General features: G+C 35.5%; 1 protein-coding gene across 6 annotated transcripts in view; it reads right to left on the bottom strand.

Annotated features, from left to right (window-relative positions):
• The window catches only part of PUM2 (pumilio RNA-binding family member 2), a 145,181-nt gene that overhangs the window by 8,203 nt on the left and 124,408 nt on the right, over positions 1-12,570 (bottom strand). For 5 of the 6 annotated variants that reach the window (XM_006835255.1, XM_006835256.1, XM_006835254.1 and 2 more), the window contains 3 exons: positions 7,448-7,715; positions 3,875-4,004; positions 3,306-3,434 (listed from right to left, as the gene is read on the bottom strand). In XM_006835255.1, coding sequence (XP_006835318.1) covers positions 3,306-3,434; positions 3,875-4,004; positions 7,448-7,715 — 527 coding nt within the window. Of the gene's footprint in view, positions 1-3,299; positions 3,435-3,874; positions 4,005-7,447; positions 7,716-12,570 lie in introns of all 6 variants that reach the window. The other variant, XM_006835258.1, reaches the window with a different exon arrangement.

The following is a 12,570-nucleotide window of genomic DNA, read 5'->3' as shown; positions in this document are numbered from 1 at the left end:
GGATGGATCTCTTGTGATACAATAGTGAATAACTGTTATCTGGACTGCTTGTGAGGGTTGGAATTGTAAAGGTAGACGTTTTGTAACAAGGAGGGGAGTAATTTACTTTTCAGCCTAAGAGTGGAGGTCCCTAGGACCATCAAGGAAGAAGAGGAGAGAGCAGGACCTTACCCAGAGAAGCAGTGATGCATGAGATGGAGGCAGAGACGATGATGTGGAGACATGGAGCTGTTGGGAACTTTAGACACAGAGAGGGAGAGGGGCGGTGTGCTGATGACCAGGAGGCAGGCTTGTAGTATATACCCTTTGGTTGGTTGATGATGCATGGAGGGAATTGTAACCATAGTATTGAAATGATATACTTACTATAGGATGAATGCAAAACTAATGTTCTCCCATGTAAACTATCAAATAATTCACAATAAAACATTAAAAAAAAAAAAATTAATACCAGTTTAAGACTTCTGGCAGAAAAGTTCTAAATTTTTACATAATAAAATTTTATCTTTCTCTGATGTGGCGCTGGAATACTGGTATGGCACAGTAGGATAAGCACTGGATTGCTAACTGCAAGATCGGCAGTTCAAACCCACCAGTTGCTCCTCAGAATCCCTATACAGTGTTGCTATGAGTCGAAACCAAGATGATGATGGTATGTAAAAACAACAAAAACAACATGGCATTATCTTTAATTATGCTAAAACTCAGAATATAGCAAGAATACTACTACTTCTTTATAGCTTTTCAACAGTTTTACTAAGGATCACACATGTACATCTATTCAATCTGTGAGTTTTTTAAGCAGATTGCTTTCCAAACTCCTTACTGATTGCTGATAATCCTCAAGAAAAATTAATTCTTTCATTTTTTGGAAGTATTTTAACTATAATACATTTATGTTTAAACTTAGTCTGTTTTTTACAGGGGTGAATCAAAAAGTAGTGCTACAAATCACAGAAACCTTTAAGCAACAACCAAAAATAACAAAATGTGAAACTGTTGTTTATCTATATATTTCTTCATCTAGGTCTATACATTTCTGAAGGCAATGTTTCCATCTTTCTAACCCTTCTGTGAAGAATTCTGTGCCCTTTATTCACATATCAAAAATGGCAGTTTTGGCATCCTTGAGGGACTCAGATCATGTTCCTTTTAAATATTAAGTTCAGGGAACAAAAAGAAGTCAAAAGGAGCAAAATCAGGGCCGAAGGGTGGACAAGTATAAGGGTTCCCAACCAGATTCTTATAGGACAACTTTTGCTACCCTTGAAAAATAAGCTGGTATTGTCATAATAAAATAATTCATTGGCACACCTTTTATGCCTTTCGTCAGTAATGCTTTCCATTTCCTGAAAACGTCTCCTAATAAGCCCCAGTGATTGTCCTGTGTCCTTCCAGAAAGTTTATCAAGATAGTCCTTTTGGAATTCCCAAAATCAGTGGTCATAACCTTCTGAACTGACTTGTGTTTCTAATTTAACTAGCCCAACAGATTCCCTTTCTAAGCTTCTGTTTTGACAGGACTTTTTTTTTTTTTTTTTGAGGGGTGGGGCGTGGGGAGGGGTGGATGTCCCCTAAGCAGACAAGTGTATTACTGAGATAACTTATCTGCAACCTTCCACTGATCACAGAGATATGATTAAATATGTTTTGCTGGAAATAAACTCATGAATGTATGGACTGGAACCCTAATATCAATACTTTTTGACTTACCCTCACATAAAGTATTATCTATCTGCAGCTATCAACTCACTTTAAAAGTCTGTTTAATTTCATGTGAGTACTGGTGAGGCTCTGTGGGTTAATGCACTAGACTGCAAAGTTGGTTTGAACCACAAGTCCAGCAGCTCAGGCTCACCAGCTGTTCCTTGGAAACCCCATACAGGGTTGCAACCAACGCAACAGCATTTAACAACAACAACATGGCACTGAAAGGAGAAGCACTGGACTACTACTACTACCAAGTTGTCAGTTCAAAGCCCTCAGCTGCTCCTTGGAAACCCTATACAGGGTTGCTATGCATTGGAACTGGCCCAACAGCACTTAGCAACAAGAATCACAGTAATTAGTATTGCTGTATTTGTTAAAAATCTAGAAGATTGGGATTTCTCATCTCCTGTTTTCCTTAACATTGTCCATTTCAAATATTTCACATTATTTGATCAGTTACAATAAAATTGCCAGGAGTACATGAATGAATTATATTTATCTCAAAATGTTTAAATAGATCTTTTGCCCAGGAACATGGTAAATCACTATATAACTTTATGGCTTTTTTTTTTCTTGAAGAATTGTGCATCTTGGTAAGATCATTTTTACTATTGTGTGAGATTTTAAAAAAAGTTATTTACATATATTTTTTAGCTAGTATACTGTTGATGTTTGTGTTGTTGAGTGCCATCGAGTTGATTCCGACTCACAGTGACCCTATATAGGGTGGCTTTCTGAGGAGCAGGTGGTAGGTTTGAACTGCCGACCCTGCAGTTCGCAGTCCAGTGCTGATCCTATAGTGCGCCACACCAGAAGTCCAGCTAGCATATAGGAAAAGTTTTTGTTTTTTTAAAAAAATATATTCTATAATGAAAATGGAGTTCAGGTGTGGCACTGTGGGTTAATGCGCCAGACTACAAAGCCGTTTGAAATGCAAGGTCGGCAGTTTAAGCTCACCAAGTCACTCCTCGGAAACCCTATACAAGTTCGCTATGGGTTGGAACCGACTAGACGGCATTTCACAACAATAATGGACATATAAGACCAATCCAAATGAACACTGAAATACTAAAATGCATTCCTTATTATCACAAAACATCCAATAAGCTAGTGGTAGCAAACATGCATCATCTAAAATAGGCACTGCTTGCCACATAGTAGGCATTCAAATGATTTCAGTAAGTGATGAAAAAATGTTGAAGACAATGGCCAGGAAGGACAGATCAAATATCTGTGTTGTAATTTTGAACTGGAATCCTGATTTGGCATTACAGGATAAGCACTCAACCATAAGATAGGTTTGAGCTGCATGGTTGGCATTTCAAACTCACCAGTAATTGTTTGGAAACCAATACAGGGCAGCTATGACTTAGAACCGACTTGATAACACTTAAGAACACTAACTTGATGACACTCAAGAACAACAATTTTGAATTAGAAATGTGCCATCTGAGACATTACTAAAAGATTTTATATTTTAGTCTAATTGTCAGAATATTTTTCCTTTCACTTTAAGATTATTGTAAAACAAAAAGGAAAAGTAGTATTTTGAAAACTGAATAAAGTAATAAAAAAAAATTCTTAACTTACAATTACCTGCTGGTCAGATGAAATAGATTCTAATGCTTTTTGAATAACACGGCAGCCATACATCTGCAAGGCTAGGGGTAGAACATGACCACGAATACGAGTAGCCAGGGCTAATTTTTGATCCAAACTTCCAAACTGACAGAAAAGAAAATAATAGTAATAGAAAGTGACCATAATATTAATTTAATTTGAGGAGTAACACACTATAACCTACTGAGTCTATTTTACAAATATCACATTTAGTAATTTGGGGTGGGGGTGGTGAGTAAGTCACAATGTCTAAACTATCCTCAACTTATTATATTGTGCCCTACTGTAAATATTTTTCTTTTTTTGTATAGTTAAGAATTCAAATGTCAACTAAAACATTAACTGGTTCACTGAAGACTTACTCCCAATAATTTATATTTTCAAATATTAATCAGGACTAATATTAAAATTTTCATTTAACGTAGCCTAGTATTTTTATATGAATATGAATTTTACTAAAAAAACTTTCAAAGCACTTTTTAGTATTAAGCATACAGTTAAGTTAGATGCTTCTACATGGCTCTACAGATATGATGCATTCTTACCTCAAAAAACTTCTGTATAACATAGTTGCCAAAAACATCAGTCATTAATTGATAAGCTGCTTGAAGAATTTCATTAAATACCATCTGTCGTTCAGCAGGAGTAGCTCTCTCTAGCTTCTGTTGTATGAATCTGTGGGAAAAAAATTTAAATGGCATATAATAAGTCGAAAACAGGCTTTTGCAAAATCTGTTTTTTGAGGCATGACACACAAACATACAACAGACTCTCTCTGTATCTTACCCTCACAACACACTCTCTTCTTAATCTCACCCTCACATCAATACATACAAAATTATTTTCAGAGCTACTAACAGACTTTATATAATAAAAGGCAATTTCAAACATAATTTAAGGACATAAATTATAATACATTTCTTTATGACATCTTAGTTACTAGTTGTTACTGTTGTTAAGTGCCTTTGAATGGGTTCTGACTCATGTCAACAACAGAACAACACATGGATGAGTGCTGTATCATTCTTACAATCAATCAATCAATGCTATGTGGTAGTGCAGCACATTGTGGCACCCACTGTCAGTCCATCTCATTGAGGGTCTACTTTAGAAAGCATAATGTCTGTCTATCTCCTGGGACTAGTCCTTCCTGATAAAATGCCCAAAAGTATGTGAGATAAACTCTCACTCTCCTTGCTTCTATGGAGCATTCTTGGCTGTTCTCTTGCAAAACAGATTTCTTTATTCTTCTGGCAATCCATGATATAATCAGTACTCTTAGCCAATATCAGAATTTAAAGGCATCAAATTCTGTTTTGGTCTTCCTTTGGCATACATATGAGGTGACTGAAAATACCATGGCTAAAATCAGGCTCATCCTTAGTCTTCAAGATGATACCTTTGCTCTTTAAAGACTTTAATGAAGCCTTTTGCAAAAGATTTGCTCAATTCAATACTACATTTATTTCTTGACTGCTGCTGTGCATCAACTGTGGATTCAAGTAAAATAAAATCCTTGACAATGTCTATCGTTTCTGTTTATCATAACGCTATTTACCAGTTGTGAGGATTTCTGTTTTATGTTGAGGTGCAATCCATACTGAAGATCTCTGATGTTCATCAGGAAATGCTTCAAGTCTTTTCACTTCCTGCAGGCAAGGTTGTGTTATCACAGGTTGTTAGTGAATCATCCTCCAATCTTGATGTCATGTTCTTCTTCATACTATCCAGCTTTTTGTATTATTTACAAATATTATTTACAGATATGCCAGCATAGAGACTAAGTATGGTGAAAAGATATAACCCTGACACACACCTTTCTTATTTTAATACAAAGGCAATTAAAGGATTGATTGCCTTTGGTCTAGGTACACACACATAAAATGAAACAAACTCATGATTTCAACTCACAACAACCCTATAGGACAGAGCAGGCTGCTCCTTAGAGTTTCCAAGATTGTAAATATTTATGGGAGCAGACAGCCTTTTCTTTCTCCCATAGAGCAGGTGGTGGGTTTGAACTGCTGGCTTTGCAAGTTAGCAGCCCTATGCTGAACCCAGTACACCAACTGGGTTCCCTTGAACACAATTAAGTGCTCTGAAATTAATATCCATTCTTTGCAATGGTATCAATAATTTGTCATGATCCAAACAGTGGAATGCCTCTACAGTCAATGAAACAAAGGTAAGCATCTTTCTGGTATTGATGCCTTTAAATTCTGGTATTGGCTAAGATTATTGAAATACATCATGGTTATATCAGATGGTATTAGCAATGAGGAGATCCCCCTTTCCACGTCCTCTTCTGAATCTGGCTTAAATATCTGGCAGGTTCACAGTTTGTGTGCCGCTGGCAAATCTTTACTAAATTTCTTCAAAAAATTTACTTACAATGAGATATTAAAGATACTGTTCGATAACTTCTGCATTTTGTTGGACCACCTTCCTTCGGAATGGGCACAAGTATAGACCTCTTCCATCTTTCAGTAGGCTGGTCAGATAGAAGTCTTCTTAATTTCTTGACATAGACTAGTGAGTGCTCCCAGAGATGCATTTGTTTACTGAAGTATCTCCACTGGTATTCTGTGAATTCCTGGATCCTTGTTTACAGTGTAGCTTCTTCCTTCAATAACAACAGTTCTTGTTCATATGCTACATCCTGAAATGGATGAACATCAACCAATTCTTTTTCGTACTGTAATGCTGTTTATTCCTTCCATCTTTTGATGCTTTCTGGGAAGCTCAACATTTTGCCCATAAAGTTGTAACTTGAAGCATGATTTTTTTTTTTTTCTTTAATTAGAGAAATGCCAAGCATGTTCTTCTCTTTTGGTTTTCTAACTCCAGGGTACATTTCATTGTAATACTTCATAGCTTGTCTTTTCATGGTGTCCTTTGAGATTTTCTATTCAGCTCTTCTGACATACATTTTGGTCTTTTCATTCTTTTTAATGATCTTGTGTTTTGTGTCCAATATCCTTGATGTCACCATACAAATCATCTGGTATTAGATCATTAGTGTTTAATGTGTCAAATCTATTTTTAAGAGGGTCTCTAAAATTATACTCAGGATTGTCCTATGGCTAGCTAGACTGACAAAAGTCTGGGCATTAAGGTATCTCAATAATCAGAGAAACAGAAAATGACAATGAACTGACTATTCATGTGCTTTTAACAATACAAAGTAGAACACATATAAATCCTTATGAGTAAAGCTCAAACACCTTAGAACTCCTAAGTTAGCTATTTGTGTCAAGATTTATTTGCTACTTTCAACTTTCAATTATGGAGATACAACTTGTAGGCAAGGGTCTAATAGGAAATCTTTTTTATAAAATCTTAGGTTACCTTGAAAGTATAAAAAGATAAAACATTTCAAATTTAATAAGGGTCAGAATTCTATTTCTACTTTCCTTTCTAAGCTTTTTTAGAACACTCATTAAATGTACTTGCTCATTGGGAGCAAGTATTACAATGTATCTAATAAGCTCACTGGTACAAAGGCAACAAGTTTTCCTACAATAAAGTCAAACATTTTCATTTATGCCAAGTCACATTAAAGCTAACCCCAAGACAATGTACTAAACTCTTTGTTTTTGTGCTAGTTTTGAATGACAAATAATATATTACAGACACTTAAGTTCGCAATGTAAATTTAGAGCACTATATTCAAAGAAGTTAATGTGCCAATATAATCCATTATAGGTTCTTCTATATTTTCAGTACAAAAAGTCTTATAATAATAATTTAAAAACCTAGGAAATCATAAAAACCTTTAAAAATAATTTATCCTCATGTGAAAGAAAAATATAATCTATACTGATTATTATAGAGCTCTAGTACCACAGTGGTTACAAGTTGGAATGCTAACCTCAAGGTCAGCAGTTCAAAACTACCAGAGGTTCTGACGGGAGAAAGATGAGACTCTCTGCTCCCTTAAAAATTTACAGCTTGAGAAACCCTATACAGGGGTCACTATGGGTCAAAACCGACTCGATGGCACTTAACAATTCTTTTTTTTTTTTTAAGTTTTCAATTTTTATGTAGATTAGCTGATTCTGGTCAAGAAAAAGACTCCTACACGGTAGTAACTTTCAAAGCAAATCACAATCACCTACCTAGAACCATGCTGGTCTTGAGAAAACTCAACTATATGTCCAATCAAGTCTCTAAGTTGAAGGTTTGGGAAGCGGTTGTTTCTGAAATCTTCCAATAATCTACTGCGGCCAGAAGGCATAATATCAGACCTATTATATCGAAGCCGAGAAGGAGGAAAGAGCTGGCTGCTGGAGCTAAATAGACTGGAAGTGCTTGAAGCACTTCTGTATTTTGCTTCTGCTCCAGGTGCTGCAGAGATATAGCGACCACTACCATTTGTCAGTCCTCCTACAACAAAGCAGTTGTGGTCAGCAAGTATTTTTGACAGAATCAAATAGTTTCACAAGTAAAGCTAATTAAGCTATAAATTCAAATTAATAAAGAAGTGTTTACTAATTCCTATGTTATTACAAAATTAAAATTACAGGGTAAAAATATCACACATTTACTTAACGTGTATGGCTGTATGAAAAAAACAGACTGGAAAATACAAGAAGAGTCAACCTACAGTAATTCTTTAGCACCTTAGTTAAAAATGTAATTTTCAGAGGTAATGTCATATACTATAATAGCAATTGAACTAAAAGCACCAAAAAAACTTTGAGTTACCATTAATAAGTTATAAATAACTAGTAAATATATTTTAAGTCATTGAAATACAAATTTGGAAGTTGCTTATGGGGTAAATAGAGGAACATCTGATTCCAAATTTGTACCTTTTGAACTATATACAAATACACTAAGTCATTACATACTTCTATGAAAAGACAAATGATTCTTAGTTGACCTACTAATATATGCTTGAACTAAAAAAACAAGCAAAACAAAAATGAAGAAATCCCATAACAATCAATCTAAATCAAAGACTAAAAAGAAATTATTAATTACAAATATATATATTGTACAGACATATATGGTAGTGGTTAGCAAGCTATATTCCTACCACTGTAATATTGAAAATTGGAACGAAATGAATAAAACACTTCATCAACTTTTGTCTGTTAAAAATAAGAAAAGCGGCAATCAATGGAAACAAAAGTAAATAACTTGACAGTGTCCTTTTAAAAAAGAAAAATGTATATGAAATTATAAAATGCAGATTAATTTAATAGTTCAAATAAACAAAATTCACCATCAGCTTTATCCTATTATGTAAAGTACTGCTTTATGAGTATATACAATCCAGGTCCCACAGGGTATAGATGATTCCAAGGACACACTGTCAGCGCAAAGTTTTACAGTGTAATAATAACAGGCAAACACAAAGACTTACAGGGACAGGGAATAGTTAATGCTGAACTAGATAGAGAGCACCACTCCTTTACTTTCTGTCTTCACTGTTCTAGCTTTATTTTCCTTCACAGACCTTCCCATAACCCAGAATATTTTACATATAAGAAGTCTGAATAAGCCCCTTCATAAAATTACATTCAACTGCCTGTGGTCCAGTTCTAGAATATCCTAGAAGTATATACTTTACATTCCACTGTATAAAACAAAAATCATGTTTAACTCAGGTTTTACATTAATATCTCAGTGCCCGCTTATGAAAAATAAAAATTGTGAAATAATCGTGTTTTAACAATAATATGCCAATTTCCTCACTACTATCAATCCTTCCAGTCTCTATTTCCAATTGTATAGTTCGAATCAACTGTTAAACAATAACTTATTACTAGCTCAACTGATTATTTAACAACACAATTCAGAGTACATTTTTTTCTATAACTGACTCCTTTATTAAATCTCACACTCGTTTTAAGGTAGCATCTTTGCCTCTTGTGGGACTGGGGGTACTTCATCACACTGATCTGTTTTTACAAATACCTGTACTTTCCCCTTCAAAGGCCAATACAGTGATGTCATTTTACACTAAAAACCACAGCATCTTGCTAGAGGTATTATCTTCTAAATTCTTCAACCTAAATTTTAAGTAATTGTCCTTAGCTTGCAATCTCACATATTTCCAATTAAGGTCATTTGTTCTCTTTTCTCCATTCTTACTACTTACTGTATCTCTGGACCACTGCTCACCACCACTTATTTTACTCCTATTTATCCTTAATGCACTTTAGATTTTCAACATCAAATTAAAAATATGTACTTAGGCCAGGAAATGACTGAACCAATTTTCTGTGGTATGTTTCAAATAGTCCTTCCAACAGAGTCTTTAGACGGGAATTAATCCCGTCTAAGGAGCTCTGGTAGCGTAGTGGTTACGAATCGGGCTGCGAACCTTAAGGTTAGCGGTTCGAAACTACCAGCTGCTCCGCGGGAGAAAGATGAGGCTTTCTACTCCCGTAAGGATTTACACCCTTGGAAACCCTGTACAGGGTCGCTATGGGTCGGACCCGACTCGATGGCACTTAACAACAACAACAACAAGGAGCTCTGGTAGCGTAGTGGTTACGAATCGGGCTGCGAACCTTAAGGTCAGCGGTTTGAAACTACCAGCTGCTCCGCGGGAGAAAGATGAGGCTTTCTACTCCCGTAAGGATTTACACCCTTGGAAACCCTGTACAGGGTCGCTATGGGTCGGAACCGACTCGATGGCACTTAACAACAACAACAACAATGTATTCTTTGTTGTTGTTAAGCGTTGAGTCGTTAGTGTAGTGGCTACGATTCGGGCTGCAAACTTTAAGGTCAGCACTTCTAAACTACCAGCCACTCCGCCAGAGAAAGATGAGGCTTTCCCATAAAGATTTACAGCTTCGGAAACCCTGTACAGGGTTGCTATGGGTTGGAACAGACTCAACAGCACTTAACAACATGGAAGAATAAAATGCTAATATGTAAGGAATCTAGGTGATGCTACTCTGAAATATTTTTGTAACTTTCCAGTAAGTGCAATTTTGCAATAAGTCTGGCATTATTTCGAAGTAAGTTAAAAATAATCACAAAAAAATCAAGTCATTCATATTTATTTAATGTCAGCTGCTGCTGACGTTTAAAAGCAGGTGTGTGTTACAAAAATTGTATTAAAAGAGTAATAAATAGATCCTTTTGGTTCATCATTGGCACCTATAACATTAACACCAACTCTTAATCACTATTTGAATGGCAGGAGTACATGGGGTCCAAAAAGAGTGTACAGGGCATGGAAGTCAGTAATAGAATTTTAAACAGGTCATATGGTCTAAAAAGTGATTCAGAAACAGCTAGTCAGCTAACACCCTTAGACCAGAACTTACCACAATAGCATATTGTCTCTTATATGCTTATTTATGAATTTGGTATCTTAATTAAAAGTTTACTCTTGACAACAAAATAAGATTTCCATTGTTCAAATGGAAATACGATTTCACAAGTTCATATTAACTTCCTTGAGTTTTATTATTTTAGAGTCAGTCCCTTTTAAATGTTATTGTTAAATAACATCAAGTCGGTTCTGACTCACAGTGAGTCAACTATACATAGGGTTTTTGTGGAGCAGCTGGTGGATCTGAACTGCCGACCTTGTAGTTCACAGTCCATGCTAGGAGTCCTCCCTTTTAAATGTAAGAAATCAAAGGATTATTTTTAAATATTGGGAGAAATACAGGGTATTAAAACAACCACTAACTAAATCTGACTAGCCTTTACTTTTTATTATCTACCCACAACTACAGATTTGGAATGGCAGATACTACCTGTATATACCTGTGTTTTCAAAACACATCTAGGTCTTACAAAATACCTGTCGAATGTATTTATTACATATGTAAACAAGATTTCCTTGAAAGTTATTCTAGTAAGTGTTTGTAAATTAATGGATTAGAACAAAGATATTATAAGACTTCATTTAACAGCAGGATGTTAACTGCCAATTTCAAATCAAATGGTAATTCAAGCAGATTCTGGGCCTTGAAAAGGTACAATTACATATAGGTCAACAGGTAAGTCTCTGGAAAGTTTAAGAAATCGGAAGATGAGAAAAGAAGATGATTATTAGTGAAGTAAAGAATCGATATAGAGAAAAAATTGCATACAATGAAATTAGTCTATTTTATTATATAAAGTTCAGTTACTTCTAGTCCATAAATAGATCCACTTAGTATTTCTAGCTCAGTACTTTTTCTCTGATCATCTCCTGAAAGGACTTGTAAAAACCAGAGTAAACACAAGGGCTATGGATATCAGATATATTACTACATGTTACTTGGCTTTAATATGAAAATTTAAAGTTGAAAGCATAAAACATTTTCAAGCAATGCTTCTCAATATGCACATAAATCACCGTGAAATCTTGCTAAATATGAAGATTCTGAAGTTTTAACAGGCTTCCAGATAAAGTTGATGCTATAGTTGGCAGGGCATACTTTAAATACCAAGGCTGAAGACTTGATAAGTTTTACAAACAATGACAATAAAATTATACATTTTTAATACTGCTGTTAAGTGCTGTCGAGTCGGTTCCAACTCAAAGCAACCCTGTTTGTGCTAAGCAGTTGGGGTTTGAACTGCCAACCTTCTGGTTTGAAATCTAGAAGTCCTTTATAATATTAAAAACTCTTAATTTTCCAAAGGACAATATTGATGAGACCTTTATCCTAACTTCTGGAATTTAAAATATGAGAAGGTTCTATGTGTTTAACATAATCAGTATCAGACTATTTCAGAAAGTCCACTTAATGACTTGGGAGTCCTGGTGTGGCACTGTATGACAAGCATTGGATCACAAGGTTGACAGTTAAACCTACCAGCCATTCATAGGAAAGATACTTCTTGAAAGAAAAGATCTACAGGAAAAATACAAAACAATAGAGGCAGATGGACTGTTACTACAAGAACAAACCAATTGCTTGCCCAGGAAACATGAAGGCAAGCAGTTGGATCCCCTCAGTGCAAACCCCTTCCAAGAGTAAGACTCAATGGGAATACACGCTATGACTGGTAACCACACTCGTCACCAATAAGGAGAAGTGAGGGAAAAACAGCAACGAAGTGGTGAGCTAAGCCCTACAATGTGGAGAGTGAAGAGTTCAGCTGATAAAAAGAGGGCATATGCACAACACCCACACTCCCAGATAATACCCACTTGACCTGGCTTCAATGATCAGAGCTCAACCAGAAGAAGAAAGGAGAGTAATCTGATATAATTTGATGAACTTGACCCTACACCTATGGATGCAGTAGCTCAAAAGAGGGAACAAATCCTTAC

The sequence above is a fragment of the Chrysochloris asiatica genome, unplaced genomic scaffold, assembly GCF_000296735.1.
Source record: "Chrysochloris asiatica unplaced genomic scaffold, ChrAsi1.0 scaffold00016, whole genome shotgun sequence".
In the NCBI taxonomy this organism is placed as follows: domain Eukaryota; kingdom Metazoa; phylum Chordata; class Mammalia; order Afrosoricida; family Chrysochloridae; genus Chrysochloris; species Chrysochloris asiatica.
This window is presented reverse-complemented; position numbering and strand designations above follow the sequence as displayed.